At 48.7% G+C, this 27,332-nt stretch overlaps 1 protein-coding gene across 3 annotated transcripts in view; it reads right to left on the bottom strand.

The window, feature by feature from the left end:
• Window positions 1–258: 258 nt before the first annotated feature.
• LOC118506210 (B-cell lymphoma/leukemia 11B) overlaps window positions 259–27,332 on the bottom strand; it is a 61,893-nt gene continuing 34,819 nt past the window's right edge. The window contains exons 1-5 of one of the 3 annotated variants that reach the window (XM_036043027.1): window positions 24,865–25,853; window positions 16,752–16,901; window positions 16,406–16,663; window positions 15,194–15,445; window positions 259–5,881 (exon numbers count right to left, since the gene is read on the bottom strand). In XM_036043027.1, the coding sequence (XP_035898920.1) occupies window positions 2,802–5,881; window positions 15,194–15,445; window positions 16,406–16,663; window positions 16,752–16,901; window positions 24,865–24,913 (3,789 nt within the window). In that variant the 5' untranslated portion in view covers window positions 24,914–25,853 and the 3' untranslated portion in view covers window positions 259–2,801. Of the gene's footprint in view, window positions 5,882–15,193; window positions 15,446–16,405; window positions 16,664–16,751; window positions 16,902–24,864; window positions 25,854–27,332 lie in introns of those variants that run through there. The other 2 variants (XM_036043028.1, XM_036043029.1) reach the window with 2 other exon arrangements.

The raw sequence follows: 27,332 nt of genomic DNA, 5'->3' as shown, positions 1-27,332 counted from the left end.
AATAATCACTCAATTTGCTTTCATTTTTGTAAACATTTATAGTTTTTATTTACCGTGGTTTGCGTTTTCCGTAAGTACGTTTTTCTTGCATCATCGTTATACAATATAAGTGATTTTTGTGTTTTATTAAGTTTTTCTTAATATTTCGTTTCCTTTTCTTCTTTCAGTTTTCCACTTCACTTTCGGTGTACGTACTGCACTGCGTTTATGTTTGTGTGTGTGTGTGTTTTCTCTTTTTTATAATTTACTCTATTTATATATAGTTTTCCACCTTCCGATATTCTTGTGCTTGTTTATTTCATTCTGTCCCTACGATACCGAGTATCGGATTCAAATGTTCCTATGCTGCTTCTCCCTTGCTTTATGCTACATTTCTATTAATTGCCACCTGGTTGTCTGGTTTCATTTTCTTGTTCTGCGCGCATCCTTCACTTCACTTTAATACACATATCAAGGAATGAGATGCCGTTTCCGCAGCATCGTTTAACATTTTTGATACGATTTGATTTTTATTATGTGTTTCTTTTTCCTTTCTCGCTTCGGTTTATATGTTTATTGTAATATTTCTTCGTTACAAAAAGGATTACAGCGAAACGGTACCTTGTTCCGGTGTAATTTACTCTTGCTCACGCGCCCGCGGTCCAATATCGGTCCCCGTACTGGTCAGCTCGATTGCCTCACAAACACTTAGCTCCAATTTGTACATTTATATAAATTCATAAAGTTTAATAGGAATCTTTCATTGTTTTTGTTTGTTTTTATTGAGAATGCCTTCCACAATGCTACTGTCCTTGCTGTCCGTCCATTTTGGTTTTTTTTCTGTATGTGTGTATTTTACTGGTTTCAAACTGTCCCATCACTCATTTAAAATAACTTCCCACCTACAATAAGGTGAAACGGGATGCCCGTGAGTCTCGCGAACCGCCCATACTATTACGTTCAAGGTGGAGAAAAGTCTTCATTTATCACGTGAGGAATGTACAAAAAAGGGGTTGCATTTGCAGCAAAACGGGGGAAAAAAGGAAATAAGAATTAACAACTACCTTTTCGCTAGAATTTCTTACACTTTGTCACATTCATCTTTATTCACTTCATCTGCATCCTCCTTGGGTTACATTCATCCTGCCTATGCCTGTCGCTGGTTTGTTTGTTTTGTCGTGGAAAGCAAAAGGTGTAAACAATTCAGTTCATCCTGTTTTCTTTTCGTCCAAAGAAGAGCGAAAGTGAGAGCGAATCTCCGTGTCTCTTAGCCTCGGAATGCAGGCAGAAAGGAATTGTTTAGCACTGATTAAACGGAAATAAATAGGTGCACATTCGCTCGGTTGTCGTTGGAAGAGCACAAACCTAGCAGCAAAGAATCGATTTTTAAAATAATAGTTAAAAAATGTACATACTTTTAAGAAGGCCAAAGGCAATTTATCGTTTCATAATCAGTCTTAACGTAAGTAGAAGGAAACTCATCGAACGGTGTTAAACGGTGTGAGGAGGTCCTTTTCCGCTTACAAGCTATATGGTACACTGTTCACTATCAGCTTTTCAGGGTGTGAAAGTTGTGAAAGAAAACCCACCAGAAAAGAGAGAATAGGAGGAAAAACAAAACAATCACAACACTTGTCAATAATAAAACTGAACAACAGAGATAGGGTGAAAACGATACAATTATCCTATGCAAAAAAAGGAGCGAAACGGGATCCATTTTCCGCTCAACAAAACAACATTTCTAAGAGGAAATAAACTGCACAAGAAGACAAAAAGGAAAAACGGCACGATCCAAGTGTGCTATGAATTACAACTGGCCAACATCCTTGCTCTGGTGAAGTCTCTCGCACCAAACAATTGTTCTAACTTCTCCTTCGCTTTCTCTCTCTCGCTCTCTCGCTCTCATTAATTGAATGATTTTTTTCTCCTGTGTGTTTTTATGTTTGTTTTTCTTGTTTTTCCTGTTTGAATTAACACTACTTAAACCACTAGTTTCCTTTAGTTCGCATTTCGCAATTTTATTTGTCACTTACTTTCTTTCGCTTAAAATACTGTACAACGCTCACAAGCGGCTGGCATCACGGTGTGTGTGGCCTTCGCGACCCCAAAACTAAGTATAATAATTTAAAAAGAAAACTTTAAACCTCGTACGTGTGCACATTATGTCTGTGTGCCAGCTCGCTTCAAAATAAAACAAAAAAAAAGGAATCTCCCTAGTATAAATGCCTTTACTGTTGCCATCTGTAAACGTCTTTTTCGTCTGTCCGGAATTTACAGCTAATATATACAAAACACACGCTCGAATGTGTAGTGTGTAAAGTGTGGAATTGTTTCTACTAACAAACCATCTTTAAATAAAAGGGGAAAAATAAAAACAAAATCAGAAAGAGATGAAACATCCGCTCTCTCTCTGTCTCTCAAACCTGTATCCCGGAGTGGCGTCCGTCGCCTCTTTTTAAGTAATGTAACTTTGGTATTAATGCCTCTGTAGAAACAAGAACAAATGAGGGAATGGTGGGGGGGGGGGGGGAGAACTTGACGATGGAGGATAAAATATGCTTGTATTTGTGTGTGTTTGTGTGTGCTTTTTACTGCTTACTGCTTATCGATCACGTTGTGCTTATATCATCATGTCCAGCTGCGCGTTGGCTTACCGCATCCGGGCAATGGACGAACGGACGGTCAGGGCATGTGCCGGCCGTCGGTTGCATGCCGTGACCGATCGTCCGCCGGCTGTCGAAGGCGGCTGGCGCCGGCGGCTAGTAGATGCGGGACATCATCCGACTGGGCGGCAGTTCGTAACCACTCCAGGGAGGATAAAGTCATGCCGTTGCCGCTTCCTCCTTGATCAGGGCGGCTGCAGCGGCTGCGGCGGCTGCTGCTGCTGCGGCGGCGGCTGACGACGAAGACGCCGAAGACCCGGACGGTGAGCAGGAGGAGACGCTATCGTCCGGCACTTGGACACCGGCAGCGGCGGCTGCTGCTGCGGCTACGGCGGCCGGTAACGGTGGCAACAGCAACCCGGGCGGTAGCTGAGGCGGCCCAACATGCGAAGGTGAGGCGGCTGCGGCGGCTGCTAGCATTGCTGGTGGTGGTGGGGGTGGTGGTGGCTGCTGCTGCTGTTGCTGGTGGTGATGATGGTCACGGTCCCGCTCGCGATCCCGCTCCCGATGGTGATCCCGATCCCGGTGGGCAGCGAGCGCCATCTGCTGGGCGGCTAACTGTTGCTGCTGGGCGGCTAGTTGCTGGTGGTGCTGCAGTTCTCGCTGCTGCTGCTGCTGAAGGTGCTGCAGTTCGCGCTGCTGCTGCTGCTGCAGTTTGCCCTGGTTGACGACACACTTGCGCATGTGCTTCTCGAGTGTGGACGGCACGCTGAACGGCATCTCGCAGAACCGGCACCGGTACACGTCCTTCCCGAGCCGGCCGTGCGTCTTCATGTGGCGCGTCAGCTTGGAGCTTTGGGCGCAGGCGTACGAACACAGCTCACACTTGTACGGCTTCTCGCCGGTGTGACTCCGCCGGTGGACCGTCAGGTTGGAGCAGTTCTTGAACACCTTGCCGCAGAACTCGCACGTGTCGTTGCGCAGCTTGCTCTCCTTCTTCATCATCGGTTGCAGTAGGCCGGCGGCACTGGAGCCTCGCCCAACGCTACCATCCCGACCCGGTTTCATCTCGTCGAACAGTGCGTCACCTCGATGCAGGCCTGGCAGACCCCACCAACTCTCGCTACCCTCGAGCTTCATTCGCTTGGACGCTTCGAACGGGTTTTCGAACGGATTGAACAGAGGAACCTGTGGCAGTTGGGCGTTGTGATGCTGCAGCATATTCTTGGCCAGTTCTTGCTTGATGCGCAGCGCCGTGGGCAATCCGTTTAGCTTCTCCGCCAGCCCAGGGATAGCCATGGCGCTGTTATTATTGTCCCGATCTTTGCTCGTTAGTTGCAGCTTGAGCGCATTGCCCGATTCCTGCAGCGCCTGCTTGTAAGCTTCCGAGTACTGGGCGATGTTGGACAGTCCGAACTTATCCATCAACTCCCCGACGAGCGACGTGGACATGGGCAACGATCCACCACTACTGTCCTTCTTCGATTGGCTCTGGGTACTGCTCATGCTGAGGTCCTCCGCTTCATCGTCCTCATCCTCATCCTCATCGTCATCATCATCGTCATCCTCCCCATTATCGTCATCCATATCCACACCGTCGTGTGTCATCCGCCGATCATCCCCATCCGCATCCAGATCATCCATCAGCTCATTGTCCGTATCGTCCGGATCGCTCTTGATCGAGTCCACATTGCTCGCACCCGAGTCCGGTTCCGAAACAGCCGCCGACGAACGTCGCCGTCCGTGCACCATCTTCATGTGCTGCTTCAGCTTCGAATCCTTCGCGCACGAAAACTCACAGCTTGTACACTTGAACGGCAACTCGCGGGTGTGCGTTCTCCGGTGGACGAGCAGGTTGCTTTGGAAGCGGAACTTCTTGCCGCAGAACTCACACGAGTACAGTGCATTGTCCGATGCCGACTGGATCGATTGCTTGTTGGGTGGTGTGGAGGCTGATCGAGGCGTATTGCTGATGCTGCCCGTGTCCATGCCGAGCAGTTCGGTGTGTTTCTCCGGCGGGGTTAGACTCTGCGGCCGGGAGTTGTTGGTGAGCGGTGTTGGAGGCAGCTGGGAAGGTGACGGGCTGGCAAAGTGGGATGGTGAGTGTTGCTGCTTGCGAGGACTCGGCGAATTGGAGGAGTTGGAGGTAAGGTTAGCGCCGGGGCTCGTTGTCCCTGCGAGCTGCCGTAGTCGCTGGGAGTAGTAGTCCATGTGCGGCTCGAGACCACCGCCAGGGGTGAGTGTGAGAGCGGCTCCACTCGCCGAAGGAGGACGCTCGGAGGCGGTCGCTCCGGTGGCTGGATTGAACTGCTGACTGTGGGACTTTAGCTGGTTGGCGGCTGCAACAGCCGCTGCGGCAAGGTTGAGTCCGTGGCTGCGGAACTGTTCCGACATAAGATGCTCCATGCGAAAATCGTGGTGCGCTCGGCCGAAGAGAGGGCTGTGCGGATGGTGCGGCGGCATCCGTAGCAATCCGAACGGGTTCGGATGCAGCTCCGGTGGTGGCAGTAGCGTGTGGTGAGCCCGTAGTGACGTTGGCGGAAGGCTTTGCGTCGATTCACTGCGTGCCGGTGTGGGCGTTGAGGTGACAACGCTGGCCGATGGTGGTGAGTGTTGCGGGTGGGACGGTGAAGGAGCGGCGGCGATGAACGAGGAGGCTGGAGGTTGCGGGGTGGTCGATTGCCGCAGGGGCAGTACCGTGGAGGAGGTAAGTGCCTGAGGACTTGTGAGTGCCAGGGCCACTTCCACAGTGTGGTTAACCGTACTTTGACTTCCGTTCGAGCTACTGCTGCCGCTGCTGCTGCTGCTTGTGTTGGTCAGTTTCGGTCGCTTCGTTCGCACCTCGATCTCTCCGTCGGACTCAGCGTCCACACCGTTCTCGACTGGCGCACTGTTGGCTGCCAGCTCCAACCCATTTCTGGGTGCATCCTTCGAAACTTTCAGCGCTGGAGACCTCTGGATATCCTGACGTTCTTCCTCTCGCTCCATGGACACTTCGTTGCGGCTTCGGCTTACAGATCGGGACCGTGGTGAGACTGTTTCCGCCTGCTCACTAGCAACGTCGGTCACCTTCTGCAACTCCGGAAGCGGCGTTACCGGTCCGTTTGCTTCCTCGGAAGCGGCCGCCGATTCTGGTGCATCGCATTCCTCTGTCGGCGCTGCGCCACCATCCTGGTTACCGGTGCTGGCTAACGATTCAACGTAAATCTTCACCCCGTGTGCGTGCTGAACGTGCTGCACCAGCCGCCAGGCCGAATGGTACTTGGTTTTGCACGTGGAACAGACGTAATTGCTGGGCTCTGTATCGGGCGAAAAAAACAAAGCGGAAAAAGGGGGAAAAGAAAAACAAGATTAAAAATAAATAACATTACCAGTACGTGGGAATGGCAGACCACACACACTCACACACAGTGCACAAAACTTCAACCATCCACCTGGGATCAAAGGATTCCCGGGAACGCTCGCCATGGAATCGGACACGAACCAACCGAAAACGCCGTTCGCCGAATGATATAAATATTTGCCACAAGAGCAAGAAAAACCGGGCCAATTTTCCGATGGAATTCCACTGCTCCCGAGGCAATCACAAGGGGCGTTTAATTCCACTACTTTTGCAATATGAAAACACACCCCAAAAAAAAAAAAAATGCTGCTGATGAAAGAGAAGCGAACGAGATTTGCATTGACATAATATTTACATGTGGCCGTTGTGCGTTGGCACATTTCGCAATGTCCTGTTTATAAAATTGCATCCGCACCGCACAGTTTCCGCTGCATCAAACGGCTGCAGCACGAATGATTTTAATTAAAAAATAGCTGCAATTTTTCACCGTTTTTCCCCTCCGTCCAGGCAGGCTGTGAGTGATCCGAGTGGAGGCATGTGTGTGTGAGTTTATAATCGGTGGGTTCAAAAGTTGGTCGCCGCGTCCGTTTGTTGAATTTAAGCGAAAAGGCTTTAAAAAACGAAAACACTCAAATTTAACGCCACCTCCACTGTCCATAATCCACATATGGTCCATCTTTGCAATTTTCCTTTCCGGGTGGTAAAAGTTTCGCCAAAGACTTCCCTTCTGGTGGGGGATTTTTTTTTCCCGGCTTGCTTGGACACATACGCGCAGTTCGTTGTGGGCATCATTTGAATACCAATGAGCGGACGCTACTTGCACGCCTCGAGATGGGAGTCTCCAGGCTCCAGGAAAAAGCTGCGAGGCTCCACAAGCAGCGCTTGTAGCCGGTGTCTAAATGGTGGTTCGCTTAGGACACGCAAGTAACAGATGGTCCTCGGAAAACGTTTTATTGCAGCATCTCACCACCACGTACGTAGATGCACATGGTCGGTCTAGTCCGATGGTACGTCCACAATACATCTCGTTGCCGCTCGGGGTTTTTTCCCCATTACGTCCCATTACTGGCCACTGCCACTGTGGTTGGTAGAAATTCCATTTACACCTATCGAAGTCCAAAAAAAAAGCAGGGAGGACTTCGTATATTGCCTTATGGAAATTTATAGTGTTTTATTAAAAAACAACAGCGGCAGCATAAAGGGACACAAGACAAACAGAAAAACCACCAAGAAGGGAAGAAAAGCTTGATAATGGTTTTTCGGTGTGTTTTACAGTGACAAAAGGACACCACCTAGCAAGGGTGGCACATCGTTACTGGCCATGTGTTAACACATAACCTTCAAAGCGAAATTCTTTAAAACTCGGTGGCTTTTTAGTCGCGGTGATTGAATAAAAAAAATCGACCGAATCCAATTGACCGTACGGCCGGAACGGCCAGACCCATCCGTAACTCCCATCCCGGCTATTGCTGTAACTCCGGTGACCATAATCACTTTCGCTACGAGGACATGATACATATCGAACGCCCAGGAAAAAAGGGGATTGTAAAACATTTATTTTATTGTCCTGACGCAAGACTTAATCAGGCGGAAGTCCGAGTTTCGATTTTTGACACATTTCCTTCGCAGCCTTCATTCCGGGCACGTACTTTTTACAGAAGGGAGTTGATAGATAACCACAGGGTTGTCGGGGACAACAGTTGGTAATGGTATTTATTAGATACTGGAAGGTGCATCATATGCTGTTCTGGGTTGTCTTTTTTTTTTGTTGGGAGGTGGGAAGCATTTCCAATTTCGATGAGCTTTATGATTGCTTTAAAGCGCAATTCGACACGATTTTCACTTCATTTATCATGGCTAATCATCGGCTGTGTTCCAAATTTTTTTTTCCTGCTTCAAGAGGAGCGTTACAAACTAGACGACGGCTTCGGTGTCAACGAACTGCAAGGAATGAGCATAATGTCGCAAACACCCCCGGAAAAGGACATCGCATTCACACTCCCAGTTTGTACTGTGGGAGGAATATAGTTAAGGAACAATGATGACATTGTTTTCCATCCGCCAACACATACACACACGCGCGCAGAATTGACCGTTCCACGCGTCCACACCTACCAAATGACAATTAATCATCGGAAGATCGACTGTGGAAGATCACTCCCTGAGCCACACGCCCCATTTACGACAAGAGGAAAGCGAACCCTGCAATTACTTGACGACTCGCAACGTGGCAATTTTCCGTGGGCATTGTTCTTCGAATTGTCCACCTCCCGACAGCGTTGGCTGTCATCACCCGTCGGAGTCTTTCTTTCTTTTGCGTCTCAATAATGTCTGCCCGCCGATCGTGTTCGATCCCAACCGGGATGGCATTCCATTGCGTCGTCCTCGACGCACACGCTGCACGATTGCAGCACGACCGAGGTTTTAAGGTGTGCCACGTGTGCCGTCGATGTTGTCGAGCGGTGAAGAGAGGAGAGAAAAAAAGATTGATGAACAAATAACGCCACGGTCGGTCGGTCGCGACGGAGACCTTTAGCCGGAGCGCCCACACAACACGGCACGGTGGACCGATCGGTGGAGCTTGGTGCATCTGGAGTGGATCCCGAGGCCCTTTGCCACAACGGATGGGATGCAGCTGAGTACACAAAGTCTCATCGAGCAGAGAAGTAAAAGCGGAAAAGGCCATTCAAAATTCTGAATGATTGGCTGGCTGGAGAAGGGGAAAAAACTCAACACCGTAGGAGTGCGTTTACCAGTAGCGAAACAAAAAAAGTTGACCCCTAGATCAGTCGTTTTTTGTGATCCTCGTGCTATTAAAACAAAAAAACCCCAAAGGAAAAAAAAGGGTTTAAAGAGCCGACCACATCAACGCCTTTCCGCCTTTCGCTTTCATTTGTGCTGCTTCCGCTTCCGACGGACAAAAAACAGAGAAGGATAAGACAAAGCGGCTAAAGAAGCATCCCCTTTTTATGGTAATATAGAGATGGAAACAAAAAACCCCAGAAGCGCGATCCTCCGGGTCGAAAGCGTGCACTTGAACGAGTTGTGTGCGCGTGCGTCGAATAAGCAGATACCTCGTGCCAAGAGTGAGGCCAGGTGAGCTTGCGTTCGTCGAAATAAAGTGAATGAAGGGGGTACGATGGATGAGAAAGGGTCCGAGAGCACCACCGAGTTGGAATGTAAATGATGCGCACCCGTGCTGCGTGTGCTAAGCACGAGCCGCCGACAGGATTCTTCGCTCCGTTCAACGCTTCCGTTTGCGTGTCCTCCAGAAGAAAAGGGGTCACAAAGCAACAAACGCACCCTTTTTTTTCGGTTCAGCTCGTACACCAGCTGGAGCCGATTGAAATCGAAAGCAACTGATCAAACGAACGCAATGTTAGGGAGACATTAAAAAGAGCGATAGGAGATTAGGAGAAAAAAAATCAGGATAAACCTCCCACAATAAGGGGTTGGTCCTTCTTTGGTTGTTGAGTAAACACAAAAAAAAGGGTTGGTAGATTATAAATCGATCGATTTTGGGTCACTCTTTTCCAGGGAGTCGCGATCGTGTTGAGAAGAAGAAAGATGAGCTGATAATGATCTTCTTGGAAGTTGGAAGATGTAAAGAGACGCCCCCGAAAACCCACTGTGACTCATTAATCAAAAATGGACGATCGAATCTGGGATCGAAACAGAGGACAAGAACAAAAAAAAAAAACAAGAGGTCCCAGAAGGACTCCTAGCTCTGCATCCTTTTTTTCCCTCGAAATGTAACGACCAAGTCTGACCATCTGATATTCAACAGGATTTATTGCCCAATCGAGTCGGACTAACCATATGTCCTTTTTTTTTGGGACTGAGCAAGCATCAGGGAAGTAGTTGATTGACCGTACAGAAAAGTAAAAGTGAGCGTAAAATACACTTACACTTGTCGATTCTTATTTAGAGAAATATTTTATTCACTCCAGATGACTTCAAATGATGGTGATGGGTAAAGGACTCTCACTGGACTATACCGAGAAGAAGGATAAGCTGCTTACCCTTGCGTGGCTTTTTTTTTTGCTCCTTTGGAGTTTGGATACCTGATGGGTTAAACACATAAATCACACATCGTAACCACAATCCGGTCACTCTTGCCAATCGCCCTTGGCCGGCGCCTCAAAAACAACCCCTTTTCGTCTTGAGTAGTCACGTACGCCTGGAACCCTTCTCAGTGGAGGGGTTTGTTTGATTTACATATCCCGGGCGTTTAGAGCTCCCAACGACCAAACTTAGGTGAAATCTGACCATTTGGACCTTTACCCTTCTTTCAGAGAAGGGAGGCCGAGTTTAATCTCGTACCGAAGGACGAAAAATTGTTATCACTTCCGGTAGGCCCCGAATCCGCACTTATCCTTATGGTCACCGGGGTTTCTTTTTTGTGGCTGCCGCTTCTTCTCAAATGGACACCGTGACGAACGTGGTGTCGAATTTTTATAACACCACCCATTTTTTTCCCTTTTCTCAAACGGGAAAAGAAGAATCCCATTATCAGCTTAGAAAGGTAGGTTTGAAGAAGCAAAAACCCACCCGAAAGGAAAGTAGATTTATGCTTTCCCCGCTTTTTTCGGACGATGAAGACCATCCTGTCCGACAGAGAATAAAAAAAAAAACCCCACCGGAAGTGGAGATTCATTTTCAACACCACACTTCCGACGCCTTTCGATGCCGATGCGTGGAGTTGTGTCCCTTCCGTCTTAGGGCGGATGTTTAATTGTCGTCAACCCATTTATCCGCGTACCAGCAGCGAAGCTCCCCGGATGGAACGATACCGGATGCTCGAAAGGAGTTGGAAAACAGGGCACGAGACTTTGAAGGAAAAAAAAAAGACGGACAGGATGAATTGGAAATCAGTGAGAAGCGAACAAGTAATAAAAAAAAACACACAGACAGCGCGTGAGCAGGTCTCGTGATGAGTCCTGTCTAACGCGTAAAACGTAACCGACGGCTCGTGCGATCCCCGTGGCACGAGCTTACGCAACGGTCTCTCCCCACGGTGTTCGCTTCCTATGATTGACCGGCATTTCGGCCGGTGGATGGGTTGTTCCGGGCGCGGATAGGATAATTAACATAAGTGCGCCGCGGCCGGTAACATGGCTTTAATATTTATGTCAACCGTGAAGCCAGCCTGGGTTGTTTGGCAGACGGTAAACCATTCGAGATCGAGTGCGTTGTGTTTTGTAGGAAGGGATTTTTTTTTGCCCATTTCATTTGTTTCTTCACTTTGTGCTAGGAAAATAGGAAGGTAGGTCGATGATTTTTTCTCTTGTTGCTATCCCTTCCGTATTGGATCACGTTCACTTTCGTTTATGATCCTTTAGCTCGTTTTCAACGAGAGGAAATTCAATAAAAAATTCTATAATGAAGCAGCTATTTCCCAGTTGTTCAATCTTTTTTTTTGTTAGTTGATCGTTTTCTTATTTTTTTGTTTTATTCGTTTTGAATATTTTGTTTTGTTTTATATAAAAATGTACAATTTCTCATATTTTTGTGTTATTTTCAAGAGCTTATACATTTGTTTTCTTTAATTTAATTTTAGGTGTATTTTTATCAAATTTGCATTTCTTTTCTCTTTTTGGTCAATTTTTTATTAACTTTAAGAATTTACTTTAGTTTTGGATTCGTTTTCTCCTATTTAGAGATAGTTCTGACTTTTTATTCTTTTTTTTGTCTGCTTGGTTCAGAATTAGATTTTTTTAACTAACCCACTTTCAATTTCAAAAGCAAGTTTTTCTACAGTTTTGAACTTTTTTCCTCTAACCGAAAACCACCCGGTGCGATCATCTGGTGTTACCGGAAAGCCTCAGCATTTCAACCTTTAACCCCTTTTTTCCACATCCCGTGGTAACTTTCAATGCAACGAAAATCTAACCGCTCGACAGATCAACGACGACAAATGAAGGTTAATAAATAGGTTATAGGGACTTTTTCCTGTGCACTCACACACACACGCACGCAGGCCTGTGCGTTTCTTTTGTTTGTAAAGTGAAATTCCACGCAGCCATCAGCAAGCAACCGTACCCGCTGTACCCGGTGGCCGTTGCAGTTTTTTGAATGCGCCCGGATAAAAGAGGGAACACACGCACACCGGTCTGCTGATGATGATGATGATCTCGGTGCGACCGATTATGGTGGCGTAACGGGTTACCCCGGTGCCTGGACTGGTGTTGCATCGTGTGCGCCGGGAGAGAATGTAGGAGAAAACGCCCGGGTGGGTTAAATTTATGCAGCCAGATGCTGCGTCATTTGCCCGAAAAAGAAAAACCCCTTTCGCACACTCCGGGCGTCAGGCGACATGCAGTGCGTGCCTTTGTGCTCTACGTTTAAGGTTTGGTAGTTTTGGTCTTCCCCCGAGTTCCGACCACAAACGGACGCGCGCGTGTGTTTGTGTGAGGAAACGATCGTAACGATGATGTGACCACTTGTGGCCAGAGTGAGCCACAAGCGTGTTGCGTAAGGAGTAACACAGTTATCCCCCCCGAGAAAGGATTGATTTCCGACTGGAAGTCTACTCCTTTGTCCATAATCCGTCCATTCTGTTCGGTAAGACGGACAGCCCAGCCGAAGGACTCGCAAGGCAAGAGGCGCAGTATTCGAGTGCGTGTATCAATTACGCCGCTCGCTTTTGTCAATCAGCAGCATCCATTTCCATCTCCGGCAGTGACTGGTGCCAGTGTAGAAAAACAAATATAACCGAAGAAAGAAAGGATTAGCTTCCGCTGGGAGGATTACGGTCGCCCAGGTTGCGCGACCCATATGGTTGGAAAGCAGCGCGAAGCTCGGTCCTCGAGAAGGAGCACTGTCAAATGCAGATGGCGAACGGGGTCGCGTCTTCTAGCCGAGCGTCCTGTTCGGTATGGCCGTCATCGCTACGACACTGCTGCCCGTGACACATGACGTCATCCGTCCGTCTGTCCGTTTCCGATAACGCGTTAGCCGGTCGGTGCGCTGCGATGGCGCGTCCCGGAGCGGGCCAATATTGACATTTTAATTTCCCCGTGCTCGAGTGTACCATCTGCGGTGGAACAGTCATCGCCGGTTCGATTCAAGAGACGCCGAACGCCTTCCAAGACTCCGAAAAGGATTGCGAAATTGAAGATGTTCCACATTTGAATGGAAGGCTATTGCGGCTTATCGGAAGCTTCTTACCCGATCCGATATCCATCATGCATCAGGATTGTGAAGAAAGGGAATTAGTGATCGGAATAGGATTTCACTACTTTGTGCTGATGGATGGCCGGTTCCCGCTTTTTACGAGGGCTAGCATTTTGAGTCACCAGTTGCGGGGCAGTTAAAGAACGCCTGTGGTGTAAAAGTTCCTCCCCGTTACCTACCACAGGCGACACCAGGAAAAAAACAACAAATCTTTCGACCCGATTTGCGAAACGGTTCACAGCTCTACAGAGCATGCAAATTCCCCATGCCCGATCCAGTCTTGGTACGATGCCAGCGGATATGGCAGCGAACGGATGAACCGCAAAACCGCAGGGCAATAACTGGGAACAAAGTGTCCACAGTCGACCGGAACTGGCTGGCTATGCATGGCGAGCATATTTTCAGCACTGGCATTCTGTTTGGTTCTTTTGGACTGAGGAGAACAATGCTCCAAACAAAAGTGGCTGCACGGGGCCACACGCGAGACTCCCTGCAGGGATTGCATGCAGTTAGAACCCTGGTGGAGAGGTCAAGCTAGACGACGCAACCGGCTACAAGATATTGCCCGCCGAGTGCAATAAAATAGAGCCATAAAGAATGGTGGTGGACAAACAAACTCAACGTCCAGGAATGGTTAGTTTCGGGGGACATCATTCGCAATATACGGCACAAAAAAAGAGAATAATAAAACGATACTTCCTTGTGTTGTTCGGGGAGCGACCCCATCGAGAGTGGTGGCGTTCTAAGAGGTTAAATCCGGACAGATTTTTTTTCCCCCTGTTCGTCCCAGTGAGACGAAGAAACGATAAACGTGGTCACAGTCAACTCTCTTGGTGGTCAACTTCCGACTGGTGGTCCGGATGGGTTGAGATGGTCGGCTTCCGGCCTTCTTGGCCACCGGCGTCTTGCTGAAGCCACTTCAACTCTGGCTTCACGTGCACAAGTCATTTGACTGCTTAACCCCTTCTTAGCGTAGTCCGTAGATGTATAACGCTCTTTGATGGTTCGACCGACTGAGAACGGAACTTACTGTCCTTCCGGTGGGCTTTCCGGGCGATGTCCGTCTTTGCGTCATTATCCCACCCAGTAGCCAGCAGCAGGGCGAGAGAGGCTGCATTTCAAATAAGCCGCACAACAAACAGTACCCACACGTCTCACGTGAATGAAGAGAACAAAACAGGAAAAAAAATGCCACCTACAACGGGTTCGGACATGACGGTCGGTATGGGTCGTCGGATTACTTCCGACCGAGTGTAGTGGACCAGGAAGGTTAAGACAGTGCGAACAATGCGAATGAGGACTAGATGCAAAAGTAGGCTCCCTCTCGTACGGAGGGCGTCCCATCATCATTGGGCACGTTCGTTTTTTTTTTCGGTGGAGTGGACACAAGAAGAATCGTGACACTTTCAATAGCCCACAAGGGTGCCGGCACACAATGAGGCTCAACGTTGGTGTTCCCTACGTGGACTACGAGAGCCGTGTGTGTGTGTGTGTGTTGGAATCGATTTTTAACTCAGGTCGCTTTTTAATCAAATGTAGAAGCAGCGGACGGGTTAATAGATGCAGACCAGAACGCATTAATGCCACTTTACTGTCCAGGGTTTAGGGTTGAAAGAATTTGCACAAGTGTTTTGCAGTGATTAGGTTCCTTCTACTGCTCCTCGCTCGGTTGCTACAAGAGCTGCGAGCGATACCGGGTTAGGTCATTTAGGGAATCAGGCACATTCTAGGCGCTTCAAAATCCTGCTCCTACAGATTGCATTCCACAAAGGGGTGATGTGATGAATAATTAATCAACCGTAATTGATATGACCGGACACAGTGAAGGCTTGCGTCCAGAGATTGAAGTGGTCAACCCTAGGGTTTTGCAAAAACTCAACAGAAAAAAAAAATCCTCTTTTGCATAAAGAATGAGTGTGAAGAGGATGCTTCGGAAAGATAGTGCCGGGCCAGCATGTGACAGCAGGAATCCTGCTGACCATCGGTCTCTCAACCCCATTCAGGTCAACATCAATGAGTGCAGTTTTTAATTGAAGTGGTCAGAGAAAGGGGTTTCTTGTTGTTGTTGTTGCCATGGTGATGCTGTACTTACCGCTGCTGGTGTTGTTGGGTTCGGGCGCATCGGACCCACCCTTCAGCCGGCCGTCGTGCGAACCGTTCCGGTGGGTGGTCTGTGATGGTTTCCGGCCGACGAACTCGTCCTCGCCGCACGACGACGGATCGATGTCCATGCGTTCCTGCTTGATGTCGGCCACTCGGACGGACGGTTTGTGGTTGTCGTGGTGGGTGCAACCGAGCGGACTGGCTCCCCGCGACGGGCAATGGGTGGATGCGTTTTCTGGTTCTATTTTTTTGGGGAAAAAAGAAGAGAAAATTTTATAAAAAAATAATAAAACACTCAGTCGAATGTAACGAAATGTTCAATGGTGAAGTATGTGTATGAATGGTACAAAAGTTGGCTAAGAAAACATCAAGCACGACTAGAAAGAAAACATGAAAAAAGCAACCCACAAAACTAAGTAAACAAACAGGAAAAAGATAGGAAATAAAAGAAGCTAACAGTGTACATCGAAACAGGACACGAATTGTTCTTCAAGTTGCTCGCTTGTCTTCGGCACACACGGCACAATATCAACATCGAACTGCTTAACAACTAGGCAATCATTTATTTATCTTGACATAACATCCTTAAGAACAAAAAGAGGGTAGCTTGTAGGTGGGGGATCGGGTGTATTAGGAAACAGATAGAGAGAAAGAGAGAGAGAGAGAGCATATAGAGAAAGAGAGAAAGAGAAGAAATAGAAACACTTCCTCGTTGTTTTCGTGTCATCGCTAGAAAAACCAAGAAGAGCGTTAGTTTGTTAACTCGGTTAGCGCAAATTGGATCAAACGGTGGGGCTTTTTTCGCGACTTTTCTTTGCTCGTAACCCCAAACTGTGCTGGGTGTGAAAAATCGTGTAGCTGAAAGCGAAACCCGGCAGGCAGGAGAGACACAGACACACACACGAGCGCGCGCGATAGAGCACAGAACGGGGCAAAAAGGACGCTAAAATGAGATACTTGATAAAAAGTTGGTGGATTTCTGGATGAAAAATACAAAATTATAAAAAGCAAAATAAGCCAGAAAATTTAAAGAAGTCAAAACAAAAGTAGAAAACAAAGTAAAAATGCTAATGAAAAGCAAAAACACAAAACCAAACACTAAATCGATGCAACGTAAAGTGAAAAACGAAGCAGTAAAGAAACAAAAAGACAAAAAAAAAGAGAACGGACAAAACTTAAACCGAACGGAAACGATACTCACCATCACCTATCTGTTTCGGTGTGCTGGATGCGCCGTCCCGTAGCAGTTCGGCCGGGCTGGTCGGTGGCGGTGTGTGGACACGATCGAACGCGGTGCTGGTGCTGAGGGGGGTGGCGTTGGCCGTGGTGATTTGCTTCACCCGGCAGGACACATTCGGCATGGAGGCACGTCGCGTCGTGATGCTGCTGGCGGTGCTGCTGGTGCTGGTCAACATGAGCCGACGGCCATCCGTGTCCGAGTCACGATCGGTACCACCGGCTGGATCATACAAAACGGGACCAGATCATGGGTGAGTATGGGGTGCGCCTTTTCTTGGGGGAGGTGGGCGGGCTAGAGTGCTTCTTACCTTGCGTGTAGCACTGGCCATAGTTTTCCTTGTTACACTGGAGCACCTTGTGCTGGATGAAGCGCACGATGTCGGACAGGGCGAACGTTTTCTGACACGACCCGCATGTTAGGATATCCTGCGTGCCGTCCGAATCTCCCGTTTCGGAATCTAGATGAAGAAGCGGAGGATGTGATGGCACGTGTGTGTGTGTGTCGGAGAGAGTTGTAAATTGTTGGGAAGGATTGAGCAGGAAAGAAGAGAAAGGGGGGGTTTTTTAAAGCAGGAATCACACAGAGAGTCAAGCAGTAGCATGAATAGTAGTCGATAAGGACACACAGAGAGAGAAAGAAAGAGAAAGCGTTTGTGGGAATGATGGAAAAAGCGCACAGGACACGGACAAGATGGTGGAAGGATTCAGAGTTTAAGGGAACAGATCAAAAAAAGGGGAGAGAGAGAGAGGGAATGGGAGGGAAGGGGGGGATAGAAGAAATAGGCGAAGAATTAAAAATTATTATCTCATCACAGCTAATTTAATGAATTTAATTAGATTTCTTTGGTTCGGTGGTTCGGTCGTTCGGTCGTTGCGTGAGGAAATCTGGAGTCGTGCCGCCACCGTTGCGTACATGCGAGCCCCGCATTTGCTGAAGATGGCGATGGGGGGAGGATAACGGGTTGCTTAGGCGTGGGGAGGGAGCATTTTAAAGAGTTTAGGAAGAAGTCTAAACCACCATCAAAAACTGATCCAGAAGTCGTCAGTCGTCTAGCAGACTTCCTCCTCTCCCCAGGTTGAGTCCATTCCTGGCGACGCATTCCAGCGAGCAAGCAGGAAGGACATCACCGTGTTGTTCTTTACGATTTTAATTAAAGCAACTGTGGACCGGGGTGAGCTTGCCGCCTTCTGAGGGCTACCGAAAATCTGACCAGCTATCCGATGTTCCAGAAGTTCGGCGTGACTTTGGCGAGAGATCGTGGTTAGTAGCGAGTGGCAAGTACCAGACCAGAGGGAACCAGGGTTCGGTTTTATTTTTATGAGCTACAAGAATAATAGCTACCACCTTTAAAACGCTCCATCTAGCTCCAGCAGCTACGGGTCTTCGCGCTGGGCCGTTAGTGTGACAAAACCGGAAGGCTTCGGGAGCGACATTCCAGCTTGACACTTTTATAAAGTACCCACTACTAGGGGGGGGAGGGTGGCATTCCACTCGGCCACCAGGCAACTTTCGCCGGCCAAAGACAAAGGACATACCGAAGGATAACAGTTTTAGTGAGTGATAAAAGTCGCTACCAATTTCCGACTCGCCCCTGTCTCTAACCCCAACAACTCAGCCCTTCCAACCCCATCCAGCCAGCCCTCTAGCTCACTTTATTTATATCGAGTGGTGTTATAAATTGCGCTATTTTCATTTTTCGGAATTAATATAATAAATTTCTCGCCATCTTCACCTAGCGACTAGCGTAGCGGGATAAATCCGGTTCGATTTTATATCTCCAGGAAACCAGCCACTATATCCTTCCACCAACCGATGGGAAGATGTGTAATTAATGTGTTTCTTGCTGGGAAAGGGAGTGCGTCCGACTGCCGAACGACTTAGGTGCAAACGACGCAATGGAACACAGATTCGAAGACGCCGAAGTGGCAAATAAAATTGCAAATAAAAATCTCAGAACCGAGACAGCAGACACTGCGACACGGGTCAGAAGTTAGGGTTCGGTCGTAAAGCAGGTTGGATTGCTTGACGGTCGGTGCCCATAAAGCTGCTGCGTGGCGGCTAATCTATGTGGACACTCCGCAACCTGGGCTTCCCGGTGGCCATTCCGATCAATCTTTGCGGCAGATGAAGCTGGTGTGACCCACTTGAACTGTCGGTTACCAACGGATACGCCGGCAGCACATTAAATGCAGCGTGGACGCAGCAAGCAAGCCGCGACAATTGACCGTAAAAGAGTGGAAACGAATTAATATGATAATTTTCGCATTAATAGAGCATTGGAGATACTTCTCGGAATCGATGAGAAACAAAGGCACACATACACGATTGTCACGCTTGTCTATTAATTAGTCCCACTTCTTTCACTTGCCTTCGCTAAATAGCCAATCGATAAATTATGATTGGCGTACAATGTGTGCACGATCGTAAAGTTGATGTCGCGGGCACTTTTTTATCGGCAAAATCTGCGCCATCTCAACGGTGGTGGTAATGTTTATGCATGGAATAAAGCAGGGCTAATTTTTATGCTGCAGTAAAGCAATGAAACAGCGCGGCATCAATCGCTTTAATTAAGCTTGAGGTTAAATCTGTGAGGTCGAATAGTCGTCGATAAGCATCGGCTGGTGGCACACAGCTTCCTCTCCGTGTGGCCAACCACAACTATCAATAATATGATAAATGAGTAGTCGACGTCCACAAAGAAAACCATTAGTTTGCTTTCCATATTTTCCCTTTCACCAGCGAAACAAGAGAAAACCGTGGACTTCCAATGGTTGGTCCAGTTAGCAGCAAAGAACAATCGATTGTGTATTGATGCACAAAAACAAAACCTTTCAAGCGCCCAAATCCCCCAACGGGTGATGAAAGACGCGAAAAACTCGCACCCGGGAAAATGACTAATGATCCAATAGATGTGGCCGCTTTTATCAATCCCCCGAAACGAGAGTGCATAATGCGAACGCACGAGATAAGCCAAACGGCAAACAGCGAGAAAAACAAGTGAAGGAAAAACAATGGCTTGCTGTGACGGAGACAGGCAGCACCGGGTTTTGAGTCTCCCAAAGTCCACCCGGAATCTGTCCACCTAATCGGGAGCAAATTGATGTGCAAACAGGATGGAAAGGAACGTACGGAACGGGAGGCGGAGAATAATGCTCCAGGCCATGACCCGGCTGTCATTGCGTCATTAAATTAATAAAACTACACCCGTACACAGTAGGCCCGTGAAAATCCACCGCACAGCAGGCCCGCTATCGATTGGAATGGATTGGATCAGGCTGGCAGGGCTGACTCGGATCAAAGCCGGTCTCGTTAGGGGGATGAGATTCACGCGCCCAGGGATTAACACCCTTCACGACTGGGCACTGGCACTTGTCGGCTCCTCGGGGGCCACTGCCGTAAATCAGGCTTATTTAATTACCCTTATTGAGAGTGGTCAATGGGTGTGCGTATAACCTGGGGGGAGGTTGGGTGGAAATAATCCCTTTTCCCCGAGGGGTTGTCCGGGGTTGTAGTATGCTGGACACAACCGAACCGACAACAACCACAAATCAAATGTAATGACCAATCTCGCTCTCTCTCTCTCTCTCGTATTGACCGTTGCCTATCGATGTCGAAAGAGGGATGATTGATTTTATTGTTATTGCATTTCTCCACACGCACTTCTTTCCTAATATCAACCCCAAAGAGAAACGGCCGTGAAGACACGAACAAGAAGATGAACCCTCTCGGCCCGTCCGACAGCGAGCGGTGGTGTGAGCGAGAGAATGATGAGTGGAAAAATGGGCGTCCACTTCGATTCACGCACCTTCAGACACACACACACACATACACGCACGCTGCTGACCAATGGACTGCGAAGAAAGGGGTTGCGTTACGCGTGTGTGTGCGCTTCCGCTGAGTGACCAATGGAGACCGTATGCGAGCGAGTGTGAACGAGAGAGCCAGCCGAACATGACAGTGGCCCACGTGTTTGTTGGGGATTGAAAAACCGGAAAGAAGCAGAAGAAAACATCTGCATCAAACTGCATTCGGGACACAGCAAAAAAGGATTAAAATGGGCTTCACTTTTCTCCCCCAAGGGTCTGTCTGTCTGTCTGTCTGTCTGTCACCCATTACTACTGGCACACCGATGACAGCTAAACCGTCAAAGTGGGTTGACATGTTGTGCGAAATGCGTACCAAAATGCATCAATTTCTTTTTCCATGACCATATTGATCCAGGCTCGCCGGAAAACCTGCGCCGCCATTATTTGTTGTCCTTTCGCCGAGCACGCACATTCGCACAAATCGAGGTCAAAAGCAAACTGAAGCAACCGACGACGACCGAAGATTAGAGGTTTTACATTTCAATTCGATCCATGAGCTGTGGCTGTGGCAGCCGCCTAGTCAGGACGACCCGGAGGAATCTCGGTCAGCAAAAAGTGCATGTGTGCCGGGGTACCGAAAAATCGGTCAATCATTGTCAACCATCATAATTTCCCTTCCAACTTCCCCGGAGCACACCGCCAGCTTGATCCCTTCAATCGCTATTCAAGCTATTCATCACATGTACTTCGGTGCTTGCTCTCGTTGCTCTCTGCTTGAAAGTGCAACTGCAGCAAACTGCATCCGATCACCGGGTGTGTGTGTGTAAGTGAGATTGCGGGGGGTGTTGCACAGCTGCACGGTCGAAACAAATTCATTGAATCCGATCTTGAGGGGTTTTGCAGTCTGTCGCTTGTCGAGGGGGGGCAAAATCTCGCGCGGCTACTTGGCGTTTGATCGCGCGCTCACACTCGAATCGACAGTTGTCGCCAGTTTGCATACTTCCACGCAGCACGCACAACGAGTCAGAATGCGTCGAATTATCGATTGCTGGTAGGGAAAAGAGCTTCTAGACGTCTTGTGAGCCGAGCGGCAAACTATTTGATGTTTAACCCTTGTTTAATGCGCGTTCTCGGGGAAAACAAATTCTTAAGACGCGTTCGAGCTAAATCACGTGATCCTTAAGGCGACGCAAAGAAAAACGGAATTCATAAACGAAACAGGAGCAACCGGGCCGTTTTTTCATGTTCATGCAAACGATTCTCTTCAGCCAGCATCCTTCAGCCTTCAGGAAGGACATCTCCGGCCCGATTCAACGCCCTTTGGTCCATCGCAATAATACATCCGCTGAGTCGCCGAGTTTCTTTCTTCCCCCTTTTTCTTTCTTTAGCAGTCCAAATGTCCTTCGATCCCAAAGCAACCAGAAGCTTCTACGAGGAATAGTTCGTAGTTTTAGGACACACAGTTCCAGGACGCCAAACAAACAAAAAAATGGACGTGTCGTAAGACGCAAAAACACGTGGAATGATAAATCATTCGTTGTTCGCGCAGCGAAATTGCGCTAGCGAGCTTTTTATCGGATGACTTTCCATCGACGAAACAGGTCACCGGCCATATCGGTGCGGTGGAATGCTATTTATTGTAAGCCGTACCATAAAAACCTAATCAAGCTAAACGCCGATACAGCAAAGAAGTGTAAGTGTCCGGAACACCGGAAGGAAAATTGCTTCCCCCGTATGAGTTTTTCCTGCCACAACAGTAGCAATATTTCCACCAAATGAGCTGATAGGTATCGCTACGGCGACGATTGTTCCGCACCGTCAGCAGAATCTTACCACGGGAAAATGTGAGACCCGACCGCGGGAAACAAAACAATCTCAACCGGACCGGGGCCAATATGTTGTTGTGTGTCCTGCCGAGTGTGGGAAGCGGAATCAATGATAATAACGCTTTTCGATCGACTATTTGATTGACTTTCGATGCATAAATTATTGGCACGCTGTCCAATCGTCCAGAAAAAAACTGTGACAAAACCGTCCCCGTCTCGTATGGTGAGGAACAACAACAATATTTTTATTTATTTATTCATATCGATTTTGATTGAAACCGAAACCGGGGGATCGTATTGATGAAGGGGAGGGAGGTGGAGGAGGGGGTATGTTCCGGTTCTGGGAAAGAAAAAGAAGAAGAAGGTCCTTGACAACCTTTCGCCAAACCGCAACCACCGGTCGCGCGCTCCGTCAGACGCCAGACGCGAATCGACGCGAGACGGACAAATTCGATTAGGAAGTTATAAATGATATTTCGGTTTCATCTCCCACGCCCCGGTGAGGGTGGAAGGGCCGTTTCTTTTTTGCTTTCGGGTGAACCCCCGAATTACATCCGTTACTGGTGAGGGTGGTGAGATGGAAAACAACAAAAAAAGAGCTAAGAACGGTGCAGACGCCTTGGGCTATTTCCGATGATTACGGACTTCCAAAGCAGAAGCAGAAGTATTCCCGCAACCAAAAATATGTCCAATTTGGGCCACACTCCCATTCCTCCCAGTAGACTGATTCTGACCACCTCCCTTTGGGGCAAATGTCAAATCATTGATTTGATGTCACTGGCCACCGAGAGCGAGGAAAACGGAAGGCCAAAAAAAACAAAGGACACTATCGAGGGATTAGGCGCAACTGGGACAGGCTCGGGGCGATTAAGGCGATGTCCGGGGCTGATTATTTGTGTCGCGGCTGTACGCGGAAGCAACGATTCTAACGTGATTAAAGAGTCACATGTGTGACATGTGCGGCCGGGTTGGCCGTGTGAGTCAGGAGAAAGTTGACCGGACTACAAACCATACCTTGAGATAAAGCTGATAAAGTTCTAGCCGACGAAGGCATCCACCCTGAAGAACTAGTCCACCGTACATTTAAATAATCACTGTACAAATGTTGATTGTTCGTACCGGTTCGCGGCGAGTGTCTTCGGTCAGTGGTTCGGTCCGCTGGTCGGGTGAGTAACGGTTGGATGGTTGTAACAAAAAAAGCGTCACCCAACACCGACGACACCCCGTTGGGGCACAACGTGTAACCCTCAGAGTCAGTCTCGCACAAGGTGATAGTGGAGTTACTGAAGTTTAACACACACACACGCAGGAGAAAAAAAAACACCCTTGTGTACATATATTTGCATTGTCGCGTGGGTGGTTGGGTGAACCGAGGGGGGGGGGGGGTGTTTCGAAGAGAGGGTGAAAGAGGGAGGGACCCGCAGCCCAGCAGTTACAACCTTCTGGTCATTGGAGCAATAATCGGTGGAGGCCACCAGAAGAACCAAACCCATATCCACTCACAGGGCCTTATCATCGTCGCCCTCGCTTTGTGGCGGTGCGACTTGACGCTTGGCCGCTTAAGCCGCCATCACCACCCGCAACCCCACTGCGTAACCTGAAACGTTTTCGGCCCCGATCGAGACCTGGACGCTTATCAGCGCGCGCGCGCGGGTGGTGGAATACACAATCCCAATATTTGCCAAAGCCCGTCCCGTAGGACCCGTAGGATCACAGACCGATACATCCGACACCCGCAAGAAAAACCGGACCAGTGGACCTTTTTTTTTAGCTTTTCGTTCCAACCGCTTATCAGTTGTTTGCGGTGTGCGAAGGTGGACGCGTCTGCACTGGTGAGACTTCCGGGGACGCGGACACACACACACACACGGGGTGTTGTTGGCCCGTTTGCAAGCCGCCGAGGGAAACAAACCGACACATTGTTGCTGCTCAGTATTTGTAGTTTGCTGATCTTTTACGTCTCGCTCTCTCACTCACACCTTCGTCTAGGTGGACTCCAGCTTTATCGTCTTTATTTTCCAATTTTATTACCCTCTCGCACCGTGGAGGAACCTGTGCTGGACTAATCGGAAGTTGGCCGCCGTGAATGTGCGGGTGGTGTCCATGGAATCCATACAGTTCGTTGGCTTAGGGCTGGCCCACTGTCAGCCAAAGGTAAGGGAAAGCATGCAAAGTAGATAAGCGGAGCCGGCAGGTCAGAGCGAGGTTGAGAGGCTCACCCACGCATCCACGGTTTGACAACCGTTGCGGTTGTTATCAAGTGTCAAACAAGGGCACAAAGGTGGTTGGAGTTGCAAGGCTGCAGCTGCATCAGTATCTCGCCCCCCCCAACACAGCGCCGTTTCGCGATCGATAACTGATGGACGTGGCGATTCCGCTTATCACACCAATTTGGTGTGGGGGAGTTCGCCAAACCCACCCCTCAATGTCGTGAACGAAAAGCCCGATCTCGCTTTAAACGACCGTTAGAACTTTAAATCGCCTTTAAAAGAAATGTCCGCTACTCCCTATTGCTAACCGAACGTTGGAAGTAATACGGGGCGTTAAGAAAACGGGGTGCAAATTACATGTTTCCTGAGGACCTCCGATTTCTTTGTTGCATTTCGCTTAGTAAGAGCACCAAAATCAGTGTGTAATGTGACTCCAGCACTCGCGACCCTTTTACCGCGTTCTGAAGCCTTCCTGGGAGAAGGCTACAATTACAGCCAGAACAGGAGGTGACCGAAAACTTCCCCGTACCAAAGAAAACTGGGGACGATTTTTTTGTGCTGTATGGGAGAAAACTCACGATCGCGATTGTGCGAGTAGAATCCGGCATCTTCGCTGGTGGACAGCATCTTGGGCGCTTGGCAGGCGGTAACTCCAGAACTACGCAGAACCAAACACTTTCTTCCGTCTTTCGTGCACGTCACACACGTCGAGAATCACAATTCCGGCACCTGGGACACAACTTTGCTTCTCATGCTTTGCTCTTGCACGCTAAAAATCAATACGTGTGTGTACTTAATTCACTTGCTGGTGGCACATACGAATCACTGCCACTGCTTATCACCATCACCGTTGGAAAAACATTACAAACAACATTAATACGTAGAAATCGGGCAGGATAAACGAAACACAAAGAAACCACCGTAACCGAGGAGGAAAGCCTTGTTCTTTAAAGTGTTGTGGGCACTCCGGGAAAAAAGCTCGCTTTAAAACTGGGAACTTTGGGGCGAAAAACAAAACCCACAAAACGACACTTAAAATCTCGAACACAAACGCACACTTTTCACGAGCTCACACAGGCACAGACACACTGTCTGTCACCGGGGGACACTTTTGGCGCGTTTCGTCATGGCTTTTTCGTGAGCCTTTTGCTTTGAATCGTTCGGAGTTTGGTGGAGTGTTGGGGCTGGACGATGGAGTTCCTTCTGAGACGTCCAGACGGTCAGTTGGACGCGAAAGGGTCAGATACGTGTACGCACGGTTCGTGGTTGGTGCTACTCCGGTACGGAATACGGTCCGTTCGCGACGACGATATTCCGGCGTGTGGTGGAGTTCTCCGTTCGGTTTGTCCTCGCCACGGTCGCCTCTCGTCTCGAGCCACACACACACTCACCCTGGTGGAAGACGTTGTCCACCACACGGACGCACCACCACCACGCACTCACTGCACGAAGGGTGGAAAGCATGCGTACTGCTCTCACACACGTACGCGCCCGGTGGGTCAGCTCGTTTGCTGTCTCGTTCACGCAACAACCCACCCGGAAAAGGAAAAAAGGACCAACGGACGGCACCCTTGTGTGAGTGAGTGCTTGTGTGTGATTGTTTTTTTTTTTGTTTGCATCGTGCTTGTTCCTGGGTGGTGTGTGAGAGAAAGAGATGGGGAGAGAGCGACAAGGAGAGCGAGTGTGAAGAGAAAAAACTCAACCCCTCATAACACACACCAGTGCGCGGAATCGCTCATCGGTAGAAGTGTTCTGTTTCGCTCACTCGTTTGATATTTTTCACCGAGCGAGAGAGTGTGAGCGAGAGAGCGCAACAAAAAGGTGAAGTATCCTTTTTTGGGTGACCCTAACAAGACGAGAAAAAAAAAAACGCTAGACCAACTGATGTGTGAGAGAGAGAGAGAAAAGAGAGAGAGAGAGCGCAACAAAAAGGTGAAGTATCCTTTTTTGGGTGACCCTAACAAGACGAGAAAAAAAAAACGCTAGACCAACTGATGTGTGAGAGAGAGAGAGAAAAGAGAGAGAGAGCGAGCGAGAAGGAGTACAAAAAAACAGCAGAGTAACTCTCACTGCGGACTCTCAACGTTCGCTCACTCACCCCTAACGCAGGATCTCACTCACCGCGTGACCAGGGTGAGAGTGAGTGAGAAAGCATGACACAAGCAGGCGAAAAGCTCACACTCAGGCTCTACGGCAGGGGTAACAGTTTTTTTACACCTCTTTCTACAGCACGCTGTGAGTGGTGAGAAGAGAGCGTGGCGGTGGTGTCCGTGAAGTTCGGAAGAAGCAAACAAAGCAAGCGGAACAAAACAAATTCACCACACAGGAAAAACTTCGGCCCGTACAGGACGACCTGGTCTGGTCAAGGGAAAGCGTTTACAGGGTGTTTCAGGGGCTTGCAACGTGCAGGAGCGAAACGAACATACCGCAAACGAAATCCCGAACATACATGCTCGGTGCGTGCTTCTGCTTCGCGTGTGGTGAAGTGGGCTGCCGGTGGAGAGGGTGGATTGCCCACCCTTTTTGCCGTCACCGAACGACACACACACACACGATTGGCCATCGGGGGAGGTGGCCCATCGTACAACTGGATGACCAGAAGGATAATGCTGTCCGTCCACTGGCATTGCAGTGGGACCTGCTACGTGAGTGAGTAGGATGACCGAACGAACGGCAAATCGAGTGTGGTAAGGACATATCGCTGAGGCAATCGATGCGCGTGTGTGATAAGCAACGATGCTCGAGATGATTGAGAGTTTTGTGTCCAGAGAGCGATTAGCAGAAAGGGGGGGGTTATTTGGGCCTTGTTCTTGGATGAGGTTGAGGCGAGGGTTTGGATGTTAAATTTGGAGAGATGATATCGTCTTGTGTATGTTATGCTGAGTAAGAAAATAGTTTGAAGAAGAAATCGGATATCCTCTACGGATGTGGAACGCGAAATAGAGATCCTTCTTTGGTAAGCTTCAACTCCCGCAGCGAATGTCTTTGTTCCTTAGAATCCGAACTATTTCTCATCACCCAAAACTGCATCATCTTGATTCTCACC

The sequence above is a fragment of the Anopheles stephensi genome, chromosome 2, assembly GCF_013141755.1.
Source record: "Anopheles stephensi strain Indian chromosome 2, UCI_ANSTEP_V1.0, whole genome shotgun sequence".
In the NCBI taxonomy this organism is placed as follows: Eukaryota; Metazoa; Arthropoda; class Insecta; order Diptera; family Culicidae; genus Anopheles; species Anopheles stephensi.
Note: the sequence above shows the minus strand (reverse complement) of the source record. Positions and strands in the feature narration are given on the sequence as shown.